The 24,678-nt window shown below is 51.5% G+C and overlaps 2 protein-coding genes across 2 annotated transcripts in view; both read right to left on the bottom strand.

The window, feature by feature from the left end:
- The window catches only part of LOC143693004 (uncharacterized), a 680,702-nt gene that overhangs the window by 401,529 nt on the left and 254,495 nt on the right, over positions 1-24,678 (bottom strand). The window lies entirely within an intron of this gene.
- On the bottom strand, positions 11,301-12,233 carry LOC143692994 (olfactory receptor 14C36-like). The gene has a single exon (XM_077173077.1). The coding sequence runs from the start codon at positions 12,231-12,233 to the stop codon at positions 11,301-11,303; it is 933 nt and encodes a 310-aa protein (XP_077029192.1).

Here is a 24,678-nt window from a genome sequence, read left to right as displayed (position 1 = left end):
GCTGCTGCCTCACGGCTCATTCCTGGCTGGGCTCTGAAAAGCCACTTCTGCTCCAGGAGCCTGACTGGGAAGCCATTGGCCCCAGCACCTTGGGGACAAGATATCAATGACAAAACTCTTCATGCCAGCAGAGCCAAGGCAGGGGCAGAGGAAAGGGCAGAGCCAGGCCCAGGGGACAGGGCTGCCATGGTGATGGCTGTGAGGTCACTGCCCCTGCAGCAGCCTGGCTGCCCTCAGCAGACATTCTGGCCAGAAGCCTTGTGAGGGCACCCAGCACAGCAGAGAACCCACACTACAGGAATTCCATCCTTGGGAAGGGCAGGGGGTTTCACTGGGTCAGGTTGCACAAAGCTCCTGCTCCTGGACAATTCCTGGCATGGTGCATCAACCTTTTTGCAAAAACAGTTGCGGTTTTGTTCCACTCTCATCATTGTAAATTATTTTCTCCTTCTAACAAATGGAAATCCAGACTCATTCACTTTAGACATATGGACCCTTGTTCTGCCACTGCAAGATTTGGGAGAAAATACCCTTGACCACTATTTTTCCATTTTCACAGACTTTGGAGAGGACCCAAACATCTTCCAAGGTGGGGTTTTGAGGCCTTATCACATAACCCATAGGTAGAGGCTGCAGGTTCTGGGCTCAGTGGGGTGGAGACTGAGGACAGAACAGGAGTAGCCTGGCAGGGGCTGAAGGGTGGTTTCAGAGAGGCTGGAGGTTTTCTTCCTAGAGCATATAAGCATGAGAAGGAAATAATGGCACCAAGGGCAGCTGGGGAGGCCCCAACTGGGCAGCAGCAGAAAGGAATTTCCCTGGCAGGGCAGGGCTGTGGTGCAACATGTGCCCCATCAGGAGCCTGGAGCAGCCCAAGGCTTTGTGTGGGCAGGCAGAGGCAGGCATGAGGCAGAGCTGCCAGCAGAGGAAGGGGCCAGCCAGGTGGGGCAGCCGGAGGATGCCGACAGCCTGCAGGGACAGAGGCGCAGGGCAGGGACACCGTAGGACAGCCTGGGCTGCACAGAGCACAGGCATGGGCAGCAACTGCAAGACAGCCCTGCCAGAGCCAACTCCTGCAGCACTTTGGCCATGGCTGCTGGCCCTGGGCCTGAGGCCAGCAGGGGACAAGTGACCCTTGCAGGCCTGGGGCCTCATGGCCTCCTTGTCCCTGCTCAGCAGCCTGGCAGGGGCCGCCCCATGCTCCTGTCCTTGGCATTGCCCATCCCCACATCCCAGTGCCCCAGCAAGAGCCCTGAGCAATGAGGGAGGGACAGGATCTGCCTGGCCAGGGGCTGGGGCTCAGGCCTTGGCCCTTTGCATTCCTGAAACACATCCAGGTTTGCCCAGCACCAGAGACACGTTTCCCTTGCTTGTCTCCAGCTGTCATCAGTGCTTCCAGGGTTCTGCTCTACCTGGAACCTGGCGACATTTTGTCAGTCATATGCGGATCTCTTTAAAGTACAAGAAACTGCCGTGTTTCAATCTGACTTTGAATCATTGAGAGGTTTTTGAGCACACTCTGAGGCACTGATGAGTCTGATGCAAAAAGCACCAAAGCCCAAGAGGGTTGTTCAAATCCTTCTGCTGTGTCTGTGCTGCAGAGCTGGGCCAGGCTCCTGGCCCAGAGGCAGCTCCTGGCAAGGGCAGCAGAGCTGCAGAGAGACAGCTCTGGCCAGGAGCAGCTCCTGTGCACAGCCCAGCAGGGCTGGGGCACTGCCAGGGCTCCTCAGGGACACCAGCAGGGCACAGACTGAGCTCCCAGGGGCTCAGCACTGGCAGGGGCTGTGGCATGGCCCAGAGGGGGCTGTGTCACAGCAGCACCTCTGTGGCTGTGTCATAGAGGCACAGAGCAGCTGGGATGTCAGCAATGGGCTGTGTGACAGCACAGAGTGGGTTGTGTGAGGTCACAGATTGGGCTATGACATCACCGAGCTTATGGTTTGAGGTCATCAAGCAGCTACAGCGTCATAGAGGGGACTGTGTGACATCACAGAGCAGGCTGTGACATCATGGCATGGCTGTATGACATCATAGCGCAGGCTGTGAGGTCAAAGTGTGTGCTGTGACATTACAGAGTTGCAGTATGACACCGCATAGAGGCTCGTGTGACATCACTGAGGGGGTTGTGAAATCACAGAGGTTGCTGTGGCATCATAGAGTAGGGTATAAGGCCATAGAGCAGACTCTGTCATCATGGAGGGTGGCTCTGTGACATCAGAGGGGGGTTGTGACATCACTGGGTGCCTGTGTAGCATCACAGAGCAGACTGTGACATCACAGAACAGATTCTGACACCAAATGGTGGCTTTCTGACATCCCAGGCTCTTTTGTGACATCGCAGTGCAGCTGCATGACATTCCAGGGTGAAATCCCAGAGTTTGCTCCCAGAGGGAGCTGTGACATCACAGGTGATGTGTGACATCACAGAGAAGTGTTTGTGACATCGCAGTGGCTCTGTGACATCACAGGGAGCTTTGAGACATCATAAGGGGACTTCATGACATCCCAGTGTGGGCTGTGACATCACAGGATGCTGTGTGACATCACGGGGGCTGTGTGACATTCACGGGGGCTGTGTGAGGTCCCTGGGGAGGTCACTCTGCCCCAGCCCCCCTCACAGTTTCCCCCAGAGCAGTCCAACCCTGCTCGTGCACAGCGGGGTCCCCTGTCCCCCCAGGTCCCCCCGCCCCCGGCCCCGCAGCCTCCCCTAGAGGATGTTCCATGAGATCGACCCCAGAGCCTGACACGGGGACGGGGGGCCGGGGCCCTGGGGGTGGCACAGGGGGACAGGGACCCCCCGGCAGCATCCCTGTGTCCCCCAATATAGTAGAGGAAACTTATTTAAATATCTGTATAGAGGCTTTGCCCCGGAGGTCTCGGTTGCCTTTGATAAGCTGCAGCTGGGATGTCCTTAATTAGGCTGCAGCTGTGACTAATGAAGATAACTGAGATAAAAGGGGGCGGGTTAGCCAGTCAGGGTGAGCCTTGGCGGTGTCCTGACCTGAGAGAGAATAGCATGTGGAAGAAAGAGTCTGTGCAGTGAAGATCTGCAGCCATGAGAATACACCAAAGAAGTATGGACTTTAAAAGTCTGATAATATCATTATGAGCCTCTAGAGAAATAGAACAACAACACCCTAGGGCCAGAGCCGGGGCCAGGGCTCCTTCACCCTGGTACCAACGAGGCCTTGAGAGCTCTGAAAAAATCCCCAGCAAGGGATCAGCAAAAACCAGATTTAATATTAAGCAACAGCACCACAGAGTTCCTTGGCAAGAGTCACTGTGCTCCTGACTGGACACTTCAGGTACACCAAGGAAACAAAGCAACAACAAAACCAAACAGAGTCCAGGCAATCAAACTAGAAATGAACTGAGAATTGTCCCTGTGTGTGTGTGTGTGACACAATGACAGTGAGGGCAAGGATGAAAGGAATACGGCCCAAAAGCTTAACAGAGCTCAAACTTAACAGGACTTAACTTATACCTTAACCTTAACTGATACCTTCAATCTCACAATTTAGCAAAAAACAGTATTTAGCAGGATTTAATCTGATTTATAACCTATGACTTTGCAATTTAACAGAGGATTAACATTTAACAGTATTTAACTTAGCTTATAACTTATATTACACATAACAACTTAGGAAAACAACAACTCTTAGCAGTGTTTAGATTCACTTAGACCTTGTGACTTAACCTTACCTACAGGCAATGTAGGTAAGGTTAAGTCATCCTGGCCACACTTGGCACCAACAGCTTTCTTTGGCAGGGTGAGAACAGGGATGTTGTGCCATGGAGGGAACAGAAACAGCTCCCAGGGCTGCTCCTACAGAAAGCAGGAGCTGGGTGGGCAGCAGCAGTGCCTGGAGCAGACAGTGTTTGTGATGAGCTGCAGAGGAGCTGAGCCCAGGGGCTGTTGGCCAAGGCCGAGGCCCAAGGAGCATTTCTCAGCTGGCAGGGCGGCCTGAGAAGGGGAGGGGGGAATGCAACAGCACAGGGCCCATGGAACCAAGGGACCATGGTGACACTGTGAGGCCCTGTGAGACCAAGGGACCATTGTGACACTGTGGGGCCCTGTGACATCAAGGGATCATTGTGTCACTGAGAGGCCCCATCAAACCAAGGGTCCATTGTGACACCACGGGGCCTCATGGAACCGTGGAGACCATTGTGACCCTGGGGGTCCCCACAACCAAGAGGATCATTGTGATACTGTGGGGCCTGGTGAAACCAAGAGGCCTTTGTGACACTGCAGGGCTGCATGGAACCAAAGCTCCAGGGTGACATTGCGGGGCCTTGTGTCATCAGTGGACCATTGTGACCTTGTGGAGCCAAAGGAGACCATTGTGACACTGCAAACCCCCAGGGTCCAAAGGTCCATTGTGACATTGCAGGGCTTATGGAACAGAGGAGTCCCGTGACATTTTGGGGCCGGTGGAAGCACGGAGACCATTGTGACACTGCAAGGCCTCATGGAATTTTTGGGACCACTGTGACACTGCAGGGCCTCTGGAACCTAGGAGCCATTGTGACACTGTGGGACCCCATGGAACCAAGGGTCCATTGTGACACTGCTGGACCCCATGGAATCAAAGCACCACTGGGACACTGCGGGGCCCCATGGAACCAAGGGGACCATGGGGATACTGCAGGACCTCATAGAAGCAAGGGAACATGGAACAAGTCTGGCTGGTCTGGCCTCCTGTTGACTGCCTGACTGGTCCAAATGACCCTGGAATGTTGAGGGTCTCTTCTCATCTGCTATTGAAACACTGGGGCTCTGTGCTTTCCTTCCCAATGGAAAAAAACTCTCCTTCTCCTCCAGGCACCCACGGCCAGAACTGGGATTTCACCTCCAAATTTCCTTCTATCCAGGGATTGTTCCCACAGGAATATTGCCAGGACAAGTCTGTCTTGCATTGGTTTCACAATGGTCACCTCCCATCTGTCCCCAAAACACTGGGGATGGTTCTGAGCTTTCCTTCCCATGGGAAAGAACTGTCCTGCTTCTCCAGGTGCCCGTGGCCAAGATTGGACTTCCACCTCCAAAATTCCCTACATCTAAAGATAGCTCCCAGACAAAATATGTCATTTCTGACAAGTCTGGATGGCCTTGGCCTAGTGAGGCTCTCACCTGCCTTCCAAACACTGGAGCTCTGTGCTTTCCTTCCTATGGAAAAGAACTGCCCTTCTTGGCCTGGTGCCCATGGCCAGAATTGGGATTTCACGGCCAAAACTGCCTGTTGTGACAGACTGAAGGAGATTGTGGCTCAAAGGATTTTGTGTTTGGGGGAGGAAGGTCCAGCCCTGCCCTGCCCTGGAACCCCAGCCCTGCCCTGCCCTGGAACCCCAATCCCCCCAGAGCCTCCATCCCAGCCCAGCAGTGGCTGCCAGTCCCTGGCACAGCACAGGCAATGCTCCACAGCCACCTCTGCAGCCCCCAGCCCAGCTCCTGAGGGACCAAATGCGCCCAAGCCCCACCTGGGGGAAGGGCCCAGGGAGACCAAGGGGTATTTCAGGGGCTGACCATGAGGCAAGCACACATATTGACCCTCCCTCCTCTTGGAATTTCCATCTGAACACCACTGGAATCCAGGAGTTGGTACTTGTGTGTGTGCTCCTCTGTATCTTTTCTGTCTTTCGCTCTCTCTGTGTCTTCTTCTATTTCTGTCGTCATGCAAATTTTGATTAACATTAAATTGAACAGGCTTAGAGTTGTGACATTGAATGGGGAAAATAAATGCTTTGAAAAGTGTTTTTTGTTGATTGAGTATAATTTTAAATCTTTTGCTAAAGTTTCTCTAATTTTCTAAAGTTGCCAGTAAAGGCGGTTTTGTTGTTTTGAGCTCCTGGGAATCTCTTGTTGGTATTTCTCCAGTGCATCCAACTCACAGGGCACAAACAATTGTAATTCCTTTTAAATGTCTCCTTGAGAGAGTTGTTTGGGGGATGGGAGTCAGGGCTTGTGTGTCCTGCTTGGTCCAGCCCAGGCAGGGCTTTCCCAGCCACATTCCACACTCCATTGCCCAGCTGGAGCCGCTGGTGCCTCTGAGTTCTGCTTGTCCAGCCCCAGGGATGCTCTCCTTGTCTGCCCATTCCCCCACGGTCTCTGGGCAGGGATGGCCTCACTGGGGGCTGCTGACATCCTCAGAAACTTGCAGAGGCTGCTGCTGAATTTCACTGCTCCAGAGGCTTGTTCAGCCTTCAGCTCTTCAGTGCAGGAATTCAGTGTCCCAGGGCTCATGAACATTCAGAACACCTGAACAAGCCAAGACTCTGGGAATAATTTGATTTAAGTGTTCAAATCTTTTGTGGTTAATTCAACACATTTCAGAAGCCTATTCAATGTGAATACACTATATTTAAAAAGACAGCAAGTAAATATTTTTAGATCTTGTAATTCATTGGTTTTTTACTGGTAATTCATTGATGTGTCCAATCTCCAACTGACACTGAATCCAAGTACCTCCTCATGCAGTTTGAACAGATATGAAAATCCAGACCCTTCCTGGCTGACAATCAATCAGACTCTGTCCCTACCCCCACCCAACCATTTCCCCCATCCAAGCCCTGGCACTCAGAGCAGCCTTTGTGCAAATCTGAGCTCCCTCCAGCCCAGGCTGCACCTGCAGGTTCCAGCTCCTTGGCTCCAACTCCCACCTGCTTTCCTTGGAGAAGGAGCTGCCCGAGACACAGAGGGATGTTCATTTCTTGTCAGCCAACAAATCCAAGGGAAGGCACAGCTCCATCAAATGCAAAAGTCATTCTTCCCCTTGGCTCTGCCCTGCCCCTGATCCCCCCAGCCCGTCCTGTTTCCATCATCCCTCCAGTGCCAGGGACTCTCTGGGACAAGGGAGCTCTGCTCTGGCTATGGAGGGAGGTGCAAATGCCACCACTGGAGTGGGGACCACAACTCATCAGGTTTGTGTCCTTTCAGGGTCAGGAACTGGTGAGACTCAGAGGCACAGAAAGTTTCTCTTCATGGCCAACAGACCATAGTTGAACAGGACACAATTTAGTAACAATCATACTCTTCCCTGAGCTATGTGCAACTTCCCAGCAATGCCTGATGAGTCCATCACCCACAAGTGATTTTCATACTAAAATTAATTTTTGACAACCATTGTTCTGTGACAGATATAAAAACAATTAAGTTCTTGTATCAGGATGCTCATCCTGGAGTGGGGGCAAAACATCTCCAACAATTCCTGATTTGCAAAGCTCTCAGTGGTGGATTGAGAAGGGAGGCCAGGCTGCTCTGGTGCTGAGGAAATGCTGAAACCAGCCTGACTCATTTCATCTCCTCCTGTCCTGGCTGATCTCCCCTCTTTCCCCTTCCACCCATTGGCTTTTGTCTCCCATCAGGACCCCCGGTGAAGAGCCTGGCTCTGTGTTCTCCATCCCCTCCTCGCTGGCACTGCCAGGCTGGGATGAGGAGCCCCTCAGCCTTCCCTGCTCTGGGCTGCACAAGCCCAGCTCCCTCAGCCTCTGCTCACAGCCCAAGGGCTCCAGCCCCACCTTGGAGGCCCTTCCCAGACCCTGCTCCAGCTGCCAGACATCTTTCCTGCCCTGGGCAACCCAACCCAGCCCACAGTGACCTGGATAATCCCCGTCCTTGATCTCCTGGTCACACAGCCCTGGCCCCTTGTCCCCTGTCAGGCTCTGGGGTGGATCCTGTGGAACATCCTTTGGTGGAGGCTGTGGCTCCAGGTGGGCCGGGGGGATCCCGGGGGACAGGGACCCCGCTGGGCATGGAGAGCATTGGACTTGTTGGGAGAAACTGTGAGGGGGAGCTGGGGCCGAGTGACCAACCCAGTGACCTGACACAGCCCTGCTGGGATGTCACACAGCCCCTCTGGGATGTCACAGCCTGCTCTGTGAGCTCACAGCCCCTTCTCTAATGTAACACAGGCGGTCTCTGATGTCACAGCCAATTCTGTGATGTCTTAGTCTTCTCTGGGATGTTAGACCTCTGCCCTGTGATGTCACAACTGGCTCTGTGATGTCACAGCCAACTCAGTGATGTCACAGTCTGCCCAGTGATGTCACAGCTGGCTCTGTGATGTCACAGAGGCAGTCTATGATGTCACAGCTGCTCAATGACCTCACATGACCCACTCTGTGATGTCATAGCCCACTCTGTGACCTCATGTTACCAGATGATCAGTTGTCTACACCAGCTGAGCTGACACCTGGAGCTTGTTCTCCACATCCCCAGGCCTATGGAAACCACAAAAGGCCCATTGTGTGAGAAGGGGAACTGGAAGTTCAGCAGCCTCAGGGTCCTGCCAGCTCAGCCAGGCCCACTGGAACATTGGGGTCCACGACCACCAGGGACCACCAGAGAGACCCCCAGGACAGAAGAACACATGGGTAAAGGGGAGGGGAAATATGTTAATGATTTTGGGGAAATGATTATCATATGTGTGTTTAGTCCAGGACAATCAATGAATGTGTGTGCAAAATACAGAAAATAAACAGAAACTTTCCTGTACTCAGCCTGCATGGCTTTGGGAGGAGCTCTCCCCCATGCATCCAGCTGAATAAAGAATGCTGCTTCTTAGTGCTACACTGGGGTCAAAAAGAGTTTTCTGTTTTACTGAATTTTTGGTGACACTCCCACTGCCAAGGAAAGCTCTGTCTGCTGCTGTTCACAAACAGAGAAGGGCTGGGGGCAGATGTGGGGCTCAGAGGCTGCCTGGGGCACAGTGACCATGAAATAATCAAGTTTTCCATGTTCTGTGAAAGAAGGAGGGGCAGCAACAAAACTTCTACACTGGAATTAGGAAGGGCAGACTTTGGCCTATTGAGGATGCTGATTTGGGGAGAATCAAATCAGGTACTGATTTATTTTAAGGGAAACACTCCTTAAAAAGAAAGGGGTCCAGGAAGGACACACATTTCAAGAAGGTAATTTAAGGGGGAAGGAGCAGCCTGTCCCAGTGTAGCAAAAGATGAGCTAGTGAGGAAAATGACTGGCCTGGCTGCCCATGGAGCTTTTGTGGGAACTCGGGGGATAAAAGGACTGGCAAGTCTGGAAGCATTTAAGGATTTTAATGGGTTATTCAGAAAGAAAAGTTGAGATGTGAAAGCTCAATTAGAACTTAACCTGGCAGCTTCTGTAAGAAAAAGGTTTTTATAAAAAAAAATATATCAAAAGGGAGAAGAAGAACCTCTACTATTTATTGGATGCAGTAGAGAATAGAGTAACTAAAGATGAGGAAAAGGCTGAGCTACTTAACACCTTGTTTGTCTCAAGTATATTTTTTCAGTATTAGGACAGGTTTTCCTCAGGACAAGTGTTCTCCTGAGCTGTTAGATGGGCACAGGGAGCAGAACAGCCCCCTGGACTCCAGGAGGAAGCAGCTGCTGACCTGCTGAGCCACTCAGATGCTCACAGGTGTATGGGATCAGATGGGATCCATCCCAGGGGGATGAGGGCGCTGTGGATGAGCTCCCCAGGCTGCTCTCCATCATTTACCATCAGTCCTGGCTCAGCAGGGAGGGCCCAGAGCACTGGAGGTGCCAGTGTGAGCCCATCCCCAGGAAGGGCTGGAAGGAGGAGCTGGGGAACTCCAGGCCTGTCAGCCTGACCTGGGTGCCCGGCAAGGTTATGGAACAGATCACCTTGAGTGCCATCACAGGGCACCCACAGGATGGCCCAGGGATCAGAGCCAGCCAGCGTGGATTTCAATAACTGCATTGATGATCTGGATGAGGGGATTGAGTTCAGCATCAGCAAATTTGCAGATGACACCAAGCTGGCCGTGAGTGTGGATCTGCTGGAGGGTAGGAGGGCTCTGCACAGGGCCCTGGATAGGCTGGATCCAGGGCCCAAATCCAACAAGGTGAGGTTTAACAAGTCCAAGTGCCGGGTCCTGCACTTTGGCCACAACAACCCCTGCAGCACTACAGGCTGGGGACAGAGTGGCTGGAGAGCAGCCAGGCAGAAAGGGAGCTGCAGGGACTGATGGACAGCAGGCTGGACATGAGGCAGCAGCGTGCCCAGGTGGCCAAGAAGGCCAATGGCTCCTGGCCTGGATCAGGAATGGTGTGGCCAGCAGGAGCAGGGAAGACATGGGCTGTTTGCAGGGAAGGGAACAGGGATGGGCAAGAGAAAGAAATCTGAACCAGAGAAGAGTAAAGAAAGCAAAGGTGAAGGCATGGAAATGCTCAGGTTAGTTTGGGGGTGGCTGCCAGGCAGCCCTGGCTCTGAGCAATAGCGTCTGCAGTGGCACAGGAAACTCCCAGCTGATGGGAACAAACTTTCTGGCTGACTGCAGAGGCCAGGACAAAGCTGAGTGGTTTCCCTGGTGTCCCCCAGCCCTTGCTGGCCCCAGGGGCTGATGGCATTTGTGCTCCCTCAGGTTCATGTCCCCACAGCTACAGCATGGGGGTGCTCCCACCTTCTGTGTGCAATGCAAACAGGGGCTGCTGAGGCAGTGCTGCCGTGTCTGTGCCTGCAAGGATGGGGCACCTGTGTGAGCTGGGGGAGAGGCCAGGGCTGCAGAGGGGGGATGTTGTTGGCAGCTGCATGAGGAGGCTCTGGGACGCTGCCCTGGGCTGTGCAGCGCACTGGGCATGGATCAGCCCCTGCTCTGCTGCTCCTTCCCGTCTGCCCCAGGGCCCTTGCAGAGCCCCAGCCATGCTGTTTGCCCCCAGCCTGCCCACGGCCAGCCTGGGGCTGCTCACGGGGGTTTCTGTGCTGAGCATTGGCCTGGCCGTGTTCTTGAGAGAGCCTGGGCAAGGAGCCTGGAGCCCCCAGGGCCTGGCCTGAGGCCTCAGCGCTACCCCAGCAGTGCCCATGGCCTGTCCCTGCTGCAGCCCCGGCACTGCCACCCCCAGGGCTGTGCCCGGCCCCGAGAGCACTCAGGCCCTGCAGCAACACCAGGGCCACCAGGGCAGCGGGGCAGGGCCACGGCAGCAGCACTGGCAACACCAAGTGCTGCTGCTGCTGCTGCTGGGCACAGCTGCTGGGCCAGCACTGATCTGCCCCGGCTCTGCACACAGACATTGCTGCTGCAGCTCCAGAGAAGGCAACACAAGGGCATCTCTGCAGAAAACTCTGCTGGGAGATCCTTTAGTTCCTTTAAAGCCACCGAGAGCGCAGCCCATCATTGCCACAGTCTGTGGCCACAGGGAAGGTGGAGAGTAACAAAATGAGAAATGGGACAAACAATGAAATTTATTTGTAGATAATACGGAAAAAGTAAAACAAAGAAGCAGAACCCCCGAAATGAGAACAACAAGAAATATCAAAGATGATTTTTATTACAAGTGATTTGTAGAAAATGGCCAACAGTTTAATGTTTCTGAAACCAACCAGTCATCAGTCTCTGCACTGAAGCCTTGAGCTCCTGGTTCCTCAGGCTGTAGATGAGGGGGTTCAGGGCTGGAGGCACCACCGAGTACAGAACTGACAGGGCCAGATCCAGGGATGGGGAGGACATGGAGGGGGGCTTCAAGTCGGAAAATGTGGCAGTGCTGAGGAACAGGGAGACCACAGCCAGGTGAGGGAGGCAGGTGGAAAAGGCTTTGTGCCGTCCCTGCTCAGAGGGGATCCTCAGCACAGCCCTGAAGATCTGCACATAGGAGAAAACAATGAACACAAAACAGCCAAGTGCTAAGCAGATGGAAAACACAAGAAGTCCCAATTTCCTGAGGTTTGAGTCGGAGCAGGAGAGCTTGAGGATCTGTGGGATTTCACAGAAGAACTGGCTCAGGGCATTGCCATGGCACAGGGGCAGGGAAAATGTATTGGCTGTGTGCATGAGAGCATGGAGAAAGGCACTGGCCCAGGCAGCTGCTGCCATGTGGGCACAAGCTCTGCTGCCCAGGAGGGTCCCGTAGTGCAGGGGTTTGCAGATGGACACGTAGCGGTCGTAGCACATGATGGTCAGGAGGAAATACTCTGCTGACAGGAAGAAGAAAATCAGAAAGAGCTGTGCAGCACATCCAGTGTAGGAGATGTTGCTGGTGTCCCAGAGGGAATTGTGCATGGCTTTGGGGACAGTGGTGCAGATGGAGCCCAGGTCAGCGAGGGCCAGGTTGAGCAGGAAGAAGAACATGGGCGTGTGCAGGTGGTGGCCGCAGGCTACGGCGCTGATGATGAGGCCGTTGCCCAGGAGGGCAGCCAGGGAGATGCCCAGCAAGAGGCAGAAGTGCAGGAGCTGCAGCTGCCGTGTGTCTGCCAATGCCAGCAGCAGGAAGTGCCTGATGCAGCTGCTGTTGGACATTTGCTGGTGCCTTGGCATGGGGATCTGTAAAAAAGTAATCATGGAATCATTGGGTTTGGAGAGGACTTGAAATATCCCAGCACAGCCTGGGGGCACTTTCCCCCCACTGCCTGCCCAGGGCTCTGCTGCCTGGAGCTGTCCCTGCCAGCAGCTGCTTCCCTGTGCCCAGGGCTGGGCCCTGCCAGTGCTGCCAGAGCCCAGCCCAGCCCTGGGGGCTCAGCTCTGCCCTGCAGAGCCCTCCCAGCTCAGGCACTGCCCAGGGGCAGCTCTGGCTCTGCAGGCTCTGATGGCAACTTCAGAGTGATAGTGGAGCCCTGGAAAATGTTAAAAATAGTCTTTGAAAATATTAGGCTTTGTGTTTTCTCAGATCACTGCACCTGCGTAAGCAGTATGATAAAAGATTTAATTGTTAGATGTGATGATTGTTTAGTAATTAAATATAATTATTATATAACCAAAGGAAGAATTGTGAGAAACTATGTTGGAAATTTAAAGGGAGCTATGTTTAGCTGAAATCTGTGTATACAATAGATGAATATAAGTTTAATAATTAACATGAAAGTTAAGTAATGATAGAGTATAAAACACCTTCACCTCGAATGTATGGTCGGAATCAGATTTGGGTGGAAACTACCCCGATTCCCAGAGCTCTTGAATAAAAAGCACCGCATATAATCGCTTATGTGATTATGTGTTTTTGAACAGTAACAAGAGAAACCCTGAAGAGGCTGGAAAAGCAGCACTGATGCTGCCTCTAAGGGGTCCTGTGGTGATTGCTGTAACTTCCTGGTTTATAAACATCTGAGAGGATTGTTTTTTTTAAACCTGAACTGAGAGATAAATATCTATGTGCAATTTCCTAACAAGACAACCCAGAAAAATAGATTTTAAAAGCATGATTTCCCCTTTCATCCAGTCCCTGCATTGCTGTGGTCCCTGTATAACTTACTTGGAAATGTTCTGCAGTTAAATGCCATCCTGGGATCAGTCCTGAACAATGCAGCATCGTCCCCACACAAGGAGAACACTTCCAAGCCTCACCAGCTGTCTCCTGCCAGCCAGATCTTGTCCCCCAGTGCTGGGAGCAGCTGCCAGGGCTGGCTGAAAGCTGTCCCTGGCAGGCAGCAGAGTCCCTGCCCCAGCACAGAGCCCTGGGCTGCAGGACCCTGCTCTGCAGGACAGCCCTGGGCAGCCCTGGCTGCTCTGCACAAGAGACAAGCAGAGAATGTACTCACAGGCTCTGCAGGTATTGGCATGTTCCAGCTGCAGGAGATGGCTCCAGGAGCTGCAGCTGCATTGTCCTGCAGCCAGAGGTTCCTGTGCCAAGGGCTGGCAGTGATTGTGCCCCAGGCACTTCTCAGCCCCTTCCCAGCCCTGCCCAATTGAAGCTCTCTGTGCCTCTGTGCTGTGCCCGGGCTGGCTGCAGGCAGTGCCCCAGCCCTGCTGGGCTGGCAGAAGAGCTGCTCATCAAGAGAAATGTGCTTTTGAAGCTCTTCTTGGTGACCAGGAGCTGCCTCTGGGCCAGGAGCCCAGCCCAGCTCAGCAGCACAGACACAGCACAAGGACTTGAATGAGCCTCTGGGCCTTTGTGCTCAGGCCCTGAACATCAGTCCCTGAGAGGGAGCTGAAGAAACATCTCCAGAACTCCAAGGCAGAATCCAACTCCAAACTTTCTTGGACTTTTAATGGCTCCCAGTGAGGGACACGACTGAGCAAGTGTCCCCAGGCCCCAGGCAGAGCAGAGAACTGCAGGCAGTGATGACAGGTGGGGACAAAGAGAAGCCAGGTCTTGGTGCCCTGGGGCACAGCAGGGTCTGTGCCAGCAAGGGCTGGGAGGAGACACCTTGTCCTGAGGCCCTGGGGCCTCCTGGCCCAGCCCCAGCCAGGCTGGGCACTGTCAGCCCCTTGTGCTGCCCTCAGCATCCTCCCCTAGCCCACATCCCAGTGGCCTCAAGGATCTGCTGCAAGGAGTCCCTGGGGAGCCTTGCTCAGCAATGGCCCTGGGGGCTCCTTCATGCTCCCTGCAGGGACTGCAGGTTTTTCAAAGGACTTTGGCTTTGGCTTTTGCCTTGGAGTCTCTGAGAGGTTTGTGCAATCATGGCCTCCAATTATCTGCTTTAATTAATCCCTGGCCAGGCTTTGTTAGTAACAACAGTCAGTGGGGCTCATTAATGCTTTCAAGTACTTCAGTTATTTTAAGGTACTTGGTGTTTCCCTTTTGATACAGACTCTGTGAGGAGTTTGTGCACCATGGCCCCAATTATCTACTTTAATGAGTCCCTTGAGGGCTTTGCATTGACACTTAGTGGGGCTCATTAATGCTTTGGGATACTCAAGTTTTCTAAGGTAGTTTGGATTTTCCTTTCCACACTGAGTCTCTGAGAGGATTTTGTGCCATCCTGGCCTCCAGTTCTCTCCTCCATGGAGTCCATGAGGTACCCTGTGTTGGAGATGGACCTCAGCAGGATGAGGTCCTTCATGCTTTGAGACACTTTGGGGTTTTCTTCTGACTTTGACTCCTGGAAAGGTTTTTGCAATCTCCTCTCAAGCCCTGAGGTTCCAGGGTTTAGCTCCAAATGCACCACGGGGCTTATTAGGATGAAGCATCTTTTGACAAACCATGGCTCTTCCTTGATTTCCCTGTGGTCTAGTCCAGTTCAGCAGGATGGTTTCCTTTTACAGTTATGGAGAAATATTTCAATGAGCTTCTAAGAAACATGTAATCCTATTTTAAAGAGTGTATTTTATGCTGTTCTCTTTAGAGAAGAGGTGATTGCAGCATTCTGTGATTGATATTGATCCAGGGTTTCTCCTAAGGAGGTCTGGCCAGGTCAGTGAAGTTGTACCTTGAGGTCTGACCCAGTGAGGACAACCTTGCCCCACATTTCCCAACCTCATGTGAGAAATGATTTTTACCTTCAAAAATTTAAATGGTTTATTAAGACTTTATCAAAATTCAACAGAAGACTGAATAAAGAAAAGAATACAGCCCTGGGAGCAAAGGATTCAGTCACCATGTGCTCATCTACAAAATGGATGCTTTGTCTTTTATACCTCCAGCCCCTCCCAAAGTCTTGTCAAATAACTCCTTCTTCACTGTCCAGTGCTGGAGATCACTGTCTCACACCTTGTTTGGAGGTCAGGTGCTGCCATAGGAACAAGCCAACCCTCCCAAATGCCCCAACTACTGAGGCCATCCTGTGATAGCAATGCAAGGGGGAGGGGAAGGATAACTGTACATCTACAAAACTTCTCTTAACATATATTTAATATTCACCCCTTAATTGTGAGAGTCAACCCTAGGATTACTCATCTATAACAAACCCCCCTTTTCTTTTTCTGTAAGTCATTTTTCTCAAACAATTAAGTAAAAAAGTTTCTCTCTCTTTTGAATGAGTCATACCAGCATCTGTTGATGTGGGCAAGGACAGTGGGAACAGGAGAAAAAAAATCTCAGGTTTTCCTTAGACACACTTATTTGGAATGGACAAAGGGCATCCCAGAGGTCCAGTGTGGCTTTGACTCCCATCTACCATGCCTCTGTGGCTGCTACCCATAGTTGGTGTATCTTAGGGGTGAGCACAGAGGCCAACTCGGTCCTGCCCTCCAGTTCCTGTTGAATTAAAAGACAACTGAGGAATTACAGAGGTCTGGAATGGCCTTTTGTCCCTACCTTACCATGCCTACAGGGTTGCTATCCACAGCAGGGCTATGGAGCCTTCTTGGTAGCAGACAAAGGGGCCAACCCGGCCTTGCCCTCCTTCCTTTGTCCTATTTTCTTAAAGAAGCTGTCCCACTGCCTTTTACAGTCCCTTGTGTACTTCCCCTCAACAGCTGCTGGTAATTCTCACCCATGAAAACAGGAAGGCAGTTCTCGAGCTGGCTGGTGGAAGCTTGACTCTGCTTTTTGGGCATCTTGGTGTTTTCCTGGTTGTCTTTCAGTCTCTGCTTGAGAGTCAATCTTGTTTCACCCAGCCTGGATGTTACTGTCCACTCTTTGGGTTCTTCTCCTGGGCCTTTGACTCTGTTGCCATGAGTCCATCCCCACTCTGCAGCTCGCACGGCCGATTCGGTGGTGAGCAGTGCCTGAAAGGGACCTTCCCACTGAGGAGTTAGAGGCTGATCTCTCCATGGCTTAATCATCACCCAATCCCCAGGATTAATATTATGGATTCTGAAATCCAGGGTGGTAGTTTGAGGAACTGCCCCTTTATGTCTTAGCCCTTCTAAGGTTTGTGCTATAGACATCACTTATTTCTTGGCATTGGCTTCCCCTTCCTCATAGGTGGCAGCCTTCTGGGGTGAGGTCAGGAAGGGAAACCCAAACATCATTTCATAGGTGACACCCCCAGATCTGACTGGGGTTGGGTTCTAGTTCTTAATAAGGCCAAAGGGAGACATTTTATCCATGACATTTGGGTTTCAATCATTACCTTAACTAGAGCTCTTTTAAGAGTTTGATTCATCCTCTCAACCTGACCGGAACTCTGTGGATGCCACGGAGTGTGTAATTCCAATTTTACTCCCAGGGCCTGAACAATTTTCTGCAATATCTTCAATGTGAAATGAGTTCCGCAGTCTGAATCAATCCTGTTTGCCATCCCATATCAGGGAATGATTGATTTTAGAAGTGTTTTACTCACAACACTGGCATTGGCTTTCACAGTGGGTACCACCTCTACCCAATGAGTCACGTAATCTGCTATCACTGGCAAAACTTCCACTGTTGTACCTGGGGAAGCTCAGTAAAGTCTACTTGGATGTTTTGGAAGGGCCTTAAGGCCAGTTCTCGCCCTCCTCTGAGTGTTTTCCTCATCATTTTCTCATTCACTTGTTGACATATCACACCCTGTTCAGTTACCTGCTTAGCTATTCTGAAAATTCCTGTGCATCCCCAGCCCCTTAGATATTGATCACTCAGCGCTTGTGTACCTCAATGTGTTGTTCCATGTATGCCTTCTAGCATTTTCCTGGCAAGGGGTTTATTATTATTTCCTTCCATCTGCTCATTTCCCTTTGTTGTCTTTCTTGGCTCCTATTTTAAGGAGTTCTTCCTCTTCTGTCCCACTGAATACAGGGACTTTTTGCATTTCTCTCATGGGGGTTGATACTATTATTAGTTTTTCTGTCTCTGATTCAGTTGCATTTTTGGCTTCTAAATCAGCGAAATTGTTCCCTTGCTCCCTTTTTGATGTCCTTCAACATATACCACCACTACTTCCTCTGGTAATTGTAAGGTTTCTAACTCTTCTAATACAATTTTTTCATCAATCAGTCCCTTTCCCTTTGAATTTATTAGCCCCCTCTCTTCCCAAATTTTTCCAAAGGTATGCACTATTCCAAAACTGTATTTTGAGTCCTGTATATATTGTTCTCCGTTTCCATGCTAATATTTCCAGAGCTCATTCTAGGGCATATAGATCACACACTTGGGCTGACCAGTTGGAAGGTAACTTTCTCTTTTCTATGGCCACCAACCCTTCATGCACTATAGCGTACCCTGATACCCTGTGCCCTTTTATTAACCGTGAAGATCCATCGATGTTCAGTCATTTTCCACCTTGGAGTGGTTGATCTGTTAGGTCCTCTCTTCCTTTAGTTTGATAGTTTATAATCTCTAGGCAATTATGTATTAGTTCCTCACTTGGTTCTCCATACAAAAACTGGGCAGGGTTGAGTTGGTTACTCACAATTAGCTCTAAATCACTATTTATTAAGATGGTTTCGTACGTTAGCACTTAGGAATCACTGAGTAATTTCTCAGCCTTTTGGCTTAGGATACTTCTAACTGAGTGAGGGGTGTATACTTTCAGTTTTCTCCCAAACATTAATGTTTTGCTTTCTGCTAATGAGTAGGGCAGTCACTGCCACAGCCTGAATGCAGGTTGGCCACCCCCGGCTGACAGTTTTGATAAATAGGCCACTGGGTTCCTGGATCCTCCCCAGTCATGGGCTAACACTCCATGTGCTACCCCTTTTTCCTGGTTCAGGGCAAATTTGGGAGAAAACCCCCAAAGGGGCTCCTCTAGGAAAGCAGATTCAATCGGCCTCTCCCACCAGCCGGTCCGGGAGAAACTATCTCCTTGGAGAAAAGTGGAAAAAAACTGTTTATTAAACAATAGAACTTCTTGCTGCTCCAAAAGAGAGGAGACAAACTTTTCTGACAGACTCAGAAAAGTCCCCTCCCTGGGCTGCAGCTTGGCTGACTCAGTCTCTTATCAGTCCCTCTGACCCTGGAGATGCCATGGCCCAGGCCCGACCCGGTGGCCACAGGTGGGGGGTGCCAGTGGTGTTCTGGGTGTTTATTCCAGAGCAGGCTTAAACAGGTCCAAAGAAAAGGGGAAAAAAATACAGTCCAGGGAACTTCTTTGCCTCAGTGAGCTAAAACTAACTGAAGCAAAGGAGAGCTCTGTCCCGCTGTCTGTCCATCTGCAGACAACACACTCCAGGAGCAGGAATGTGTAGGAGTGAGTGCAGTGCCTGAAAACAAACTGCACGCTTCTTCTCTCCCCCCTTCACTCTCTGGAACAAGTCTTAAAGGTGCAAAACTTATTATTCAGCATAAACAGAGCAAGACGATTGGGGATAAAAGCATCATATAGTCAACCCAGGACACCCCTTATCCACATATCATCTGCTTACTATTAAAACTAATATATATTCTAACTCTACAAACACATACATTATACATCCAATATACAGCTATACACAGACAATGGTAGTAACATTCAGCAAACAGTGATATTTACACATAGGTCTCACCCCACAATCAGATCTCCCTGAGGTACACATGGTGTTCTTCCATCTCTTTGCATTATCCACCATGTGCAACCTGGTTCCTGAGCAAAAACAACCCCACAAATGAGTTTGTCTGTACTCAAGGCAGAATTGATCCAAACTGTCTTCCCTAACAAACCTCTGACATGTTCCACTGGAATTTTACCTCCATCTATTATATTCAAGGACTCAGACTGGGCAGGACCTGCTCGGTTGCTGGAACCTTGGCTGTTAACTAACCAGATGACCTTTGCTAAATGCTGCTCCCAATTTTTGAAAGATTCTCCCACTCAAGGCTTTCTACTGGCTTTTTAGTAGTCCATTGTACCTCTCTACTTTCTCTGCAGCTGGTGCATGGTAGGGGATATGGTACACCCACTCAATACCATGTTCCTTAGCCCAGGTGTTGATGAGTCTGTTCTTGAAATGAGTCCCATTGTCTGACTCAGTTCTCTCAGGGGATCCATGTCTCCACAGGATTTGCTTTTCCAGGCCCAGGATGGTGTTCCGGGCCACAGCATGAGACACAGGGTAGGTTTCCAACCATCCAGTGGTGGCTTCCACCATGGTCAGCACGCAGCGCTTGCCCTGGCGTGTCTGGGGCAGTGTGATGGAGTCAATCTGCCAGGCCTCCCCATACTTGTACTTGGACCACTGCCCACCATACCATAGGGGCTTCACTCGCTTGGCCTGCTTGATGGCAGCACACGTCTCACAGTCATGGATAACCTGAGAAATTCTGTCCATGGTTAGATCCACCCCTCAGTCTCGTGCCCACATATAGGTGGCATCTCTGCCTTGATGACCTGAGGCATCATGGGCCTATCGAGCTAGGAACAACTCCCCCTTTTGTTGCCAATCTAAGTCTATCTTTGACACCTCTATTTTTGCTGCCAGATCTACCTGCTCGTTGTTTCAGTGTTCCTCATTAGCCCGAATCTTGGGGACATGGGCATCTACATGGCGGACATTCACAGGCAGCTTCTCCAACTCAGTGGCAATGTCTTTCCATTCATCAGCAGCCCAAGCTGGTTTTCCCCTATGCTGCCAGTTGGCCTCTTTCCACCTCTCCAGCCATCCCCACAGAGCATTGGCTACCATCCATGAATCAGTGTAAAGGTAGAGCTTTGGCCACTTCTCTCTTTCTGTGATGTCCAGCGCCAGTTGAACGGCTTTGAGTTCTGAAAGTTGACTTGATCCACCTTCTCCTTCAGTGGCCTCTGCGACCTGTCGTGTGGGGCTCCATACGGCTGCTTTCCACTTCCCGTTCATCCCTACGATGCGACAGGAACCATCAGTGAAAAGAGCAGAGCGTGTTTCCTCTGGGGGCAGTTGATTATATGGAGGAGCCTCTTCAGCCCGTCATTGGTTCTTGTTCTTCATCTGTGACACCAAAATTCTCACCTTCGGGCCAATTTGTAATTACCTCCAAAATCCCAGGGCGATTCAGTTTACCTATATGGGCGCGCTGTGTGATAAGAGCAATCCACTTGCTCCATGTGGCACTGGTGGCATGGTGGGTGGTGGGAACCTTTCCTTTAAACATTCACCACAGCACCGGTAGTCAGGGTGCCAGGAGGAGTTGTGCTTCTGTACCAATCACCTCTGAGGCAGCTTGGACTCCTTCATAGGCAGCCAAGATTTCCTTCTCTGTGGGAGTGTAGTTGGCTTCAGAGCCTCTGTAGCTTCGACTCCAAAATCCCAGTGGTCAACCCCGAGTCTCCCCAGGCACCTTCTGCCAAAGGCTCCAGGACAAGCCATGGTTCCCGGCTGCAGAATAGAGCACGTTCTTAACATCTGGTCCTGTCCTGACCGGGCCAAGGGCAACCACATGAGCGATCTCCTGCTTGATCTGGGCAAAGGCTTGTTGCTGCTCAGGGCCCCAGTGGAAATCACTCTTCTTGCCGGTGATCAGGTAAAGAGGCCTCACGATCTGACCGTATTTGGGAATGTGCATCCTCCAAAAGCCTATGGCTCCCAGGAAAGCTTGTGTTTCCTTCTTGCTAGTTGGTGGAGACATTGCTGTGATCTTGTTGATGACATCGGTGGGAATCTGATGCCGTCCATCTTGCCACTTTACTCCTAGAAACTGGATCTCATGAGCTGGTCCCTTTACTTTGCTCTTTTTAATGGCGAAACCAGCTCCCAGGAGGATTTGGATGATTTTCTCTCCTTTCTCAAATACTTCCATTGCCGTTTTCCCCCACACAATGATGTCATCAATGTAGTGCAAGTGCTCTGGAGCCTCACCCTTTTCCAGTGCAGTCTGGATCAGTCCATGGCAGATGGTGGGGCTGTACTTCCACCCCTGGGGCAGTCGGTTCCAGGTGTACTGCACAGCCCTCCAGGTGAAAGCAAACTGAGGCCTGCATTCTGCTGCCAGAGGAATGGAGACAAACACGTTAGCAATGTCTATAGTGGCAAAGGACTTTGCTGCCTTGGACTGCAGCTCGTACTGGAGTTCCAGCATGTCCGGCACAGCAGCGCTCAGTGGTGGAGTCACTTCATTCAAGGCATGATAGTCCACAGTCAAACTCCATTCTCTGTCAGACTTGTGCACAGGCCAGATGGGGCTGTTGAAGGGTGAGTGGGTTTTGCTGACCACCCCTTGGCTCTCCAGCTCACGGATCATTTGTGGATGAGGATCACGGCATCTCAATTTGTTCAATATTGCCAGCGGTGCACTGTCGAGGTGGCAATCGGCACTCGTTGCTCTTCCACCTTCAGGAGAGCTACTGCAGATGGGTTTTCTGATAGTCCAGGCAAGGTGTTTAACTGCTTGATGTTCTCAGCCTCTACAGCAGCTATGCCAAAAGCCCATCTGAGTCCCTTTGGGTCTTTGTAACAGCCATTCTGGAGGAAATCTATGCCCAGAATACACGGGGCCTCAGGGCCAGTCACAATAGGATGTTTCTGCCACTCCTTCCCAGTCAGGCTCACCTGGGCTCCCAACAGGGTCAATTGCTGTGATCCCCCCGTCACCCTGGCAATGGAAACAGGTTCTGCCCCCACATGTCCCGATGGTATCAGGGTACACTGCGCACCAGTATCAACTAAGGCATCGTATTTTTGTGGCTCTGATGTGCCAGGCCATCGGATCCACACCGTCCAGAAAATCCATTTTTCCCGTGCCTCTCCCTGGCTAGAGGCAGGGCCCCTCTAACCCTGGGCATACATGGTCAAGGTACCTTCCAGGGGATCTGACGGATCATACTCAGCAGCTCAGTCATGGGAGGTTGGGGCTACCTTCACTTTACTGGAATTCCCTCGATTAGTGTTTCCCTCCTTGAGCTGATGCACCCGTGCTGCCAGGACAGAAGTGGGTTTTCCATCCCACCTTCCCATGTCTGCCCCATGGTCACACAGAAAGAACCACAGGTCAGCCCGTGGGCTGTACCCTCTCTCTGTAGCTGGGGAACGTTGGGCTCTGACTCTGGGGCCTGTGACTCACACTGGTGCAATGTGGGAACTGTTCCTCCTCACCTCCTCCCTCATCTCCCTCATCTCCTCTCTGACTTCTTGGACCACAACAGAGACATGAGCCTGCATTGGGCCATTGATCACACTCTCATAATTTCTAAGCTTGTTGGCAACAGAACCCACTGAATCTCATTTGTTATTGGCATTAATCATTGCAATAAAGGTGGTGTATTGAGCTGGCCCCAGATTTGCCAGACTCCACAACATTTGCCCTGTGCACCTGACCTTGTTGGGGTCATTATCATGCTGTCCATCCCTCCCAAAGAGTACCTCCAATACTGCCACTTCTCTCAGCTGTTGGATCCCTTCCTCAAGAATCTTCCAGTGCATTCTATGGTGCTGGTCCTGCATTCTCTCCCTGTGGACAAACCTCTCTCTGACACTCATTAAAAGCTGTTCCCAGAGGGAAAGGGACCTTGGCTCCCTTACAAAAATCAGATTCATACCTGAGTCCTGAGTCAAGTGTCCCAAATTCCTTGCCTCACCACCATCCAGCTGGACACCTGTACCCATAAGGTCCCAGACCCAAAGTAGCCAGGTTGTATAAGCCTCACATCCCTCTCATACAATGTCTTTGTGCAGATTACGGAGACTTTCGTACGTCAGGGACTCGGTGATGACCTCAACTGTTGCCTCTCCTGGGCGTTGGGAAGGCTCTCCTTTCATATCCTCATCTGGGTGCTCTGATTTCATCTTAGATCTCCTTGTTTCCACTAGGGCAACTGCTGCTGGCTGTGACTGCCTTTGCAGTTCAGCTGGAACCTGGACAGTTGTAACATCTGTGGGTTCCACTGCTGCACCATCAGACTCTCCCTCTTTGAGGCAGGGGGATGGCTTTTCACCAGCTGTGGAAATGTACTCCTTCAGCACCTGGCCCATCTCTTTCATTAGAACCCTCATCCAGCCTGGGTGGTTCATTTCTGAGGTGGGCTGTGGGGCAGGGTCAGGCTCTGGGGCAGCAGCATCCCTTGTCTCTGGGGTAGGTGTCAGTGTGGTTATCCAGGTTAATCTTCCCTTATCTCTGAATGCTAAATGTAGCAGGCCTATCAGCAACACCAGCCACTGTATGATATCATTAGCATTTAGAGTGGATCTGAACCCTTTGAAAACTGGTGGGGCAGACCCAAAGAGCTGGGTGAAGGGCTGGGAAAAATTTGCCCCCGTGTCATTTCCTCACAGTAAGGAGCATTATTAAATAACCCCAAAACCATACACTTAGTGTGTGATAGCTCTGAATCCATGTGCCTGCCTTCCAGAGGAAGTTAAAGATCCATGAATTCCTCACCTCATTAAGCCATAAAGCAAACTGGATAACAGCCAGGGCAGCCTTAGTTTGGTTAGCCTGTGTTCCCAGGGATTGTCTGGGTGCTCCAGATGGGGCAGAAGGAAGAGCTCCAGGCCCTCCGTGAGGGTGATGAGGGCAGTGGGCTGTCAGCGGGGGCTGGCTGGGGGAGCTGCAATGCCTGGGCAGGAGCTGCAATCCCTGCCCCGGCTGCGGTGGGCTTTGCTCCCTGTGTGGACCAGGGCTGGCGTGGGCAGAGCACACAGAGATTTCAGGGATGCGGGCAGGGGGATTCATGGCCAGCACTTTGCAGCTGATCCCCTTGGCCTCTCCTCTCTTGCGGCCATGGCAAGAGCTGGGTGGGATGGCTCTGGCAGGAAGGTCTCCTTGGATTCCTGCACATCCACGTTCTGACCGTGGCTCTGTTCCTCTATCTTCCAGCCCTTTGAGCCCTGAGTGAAGACAACAGCCCCTCCTGCATAAGCACATTTGTTCAGGTGATGTTTGAGGGAAGAGCTGCAGAACTTTCATCTGCTGGCTCAGAGGAACCAGTGACTCTTTAAGACCTCCAGATCCCTTGGAAGGTGAGACCACCAGGAGACCAGAGGGGATCAGCTGGAGTTCCAGGCACAGCTGATGACTGGCACAACTGAGCCTGTGGGAAGCTCCCATAGCTCCTGCCTTCTCCCTCCCTGTTGACAGCTCCCTCCCTCCAGCCCTCGGACCCTGCCCATCCCCTTTCTTCCCTCCCAGCTCATTCCTTTGCTTCGCCTTCCATTAATAAACAGTTTGGCTTCCTCACTTTACCTGTATCTCTGTGGAGCTGGAGCGATGCAAATCCAGGGCCCTGGGACACACAGGCCCCTGCTGCCATTCTCTTCCACGCCGTGTTTTGTGCACAGACAC

The sequence above is a fragment of the Agelaius phoeniceus genome, unplaced genomic scaffold, assembly GCF_051311805.1.
Source record: "Agelaius phoeniceus isolate bAgePho1 unplaced genomic scaffold, bAgePho1.hap1 Scaffold_113, whole genome shotgun sequence".
Taxonomy (NCBI): domain Eukaryota; kingdom Metazoa; phylum Chordata; class Aves; order Passeriformes; family Icteridae; genus Agelaius; species Agelaius phoeniceus.
The sequence above is the reverse complement of the archived record's forward strand: the minus strand, read 5'-3'. Positions and strand labels throughout refer to the sequence as shown.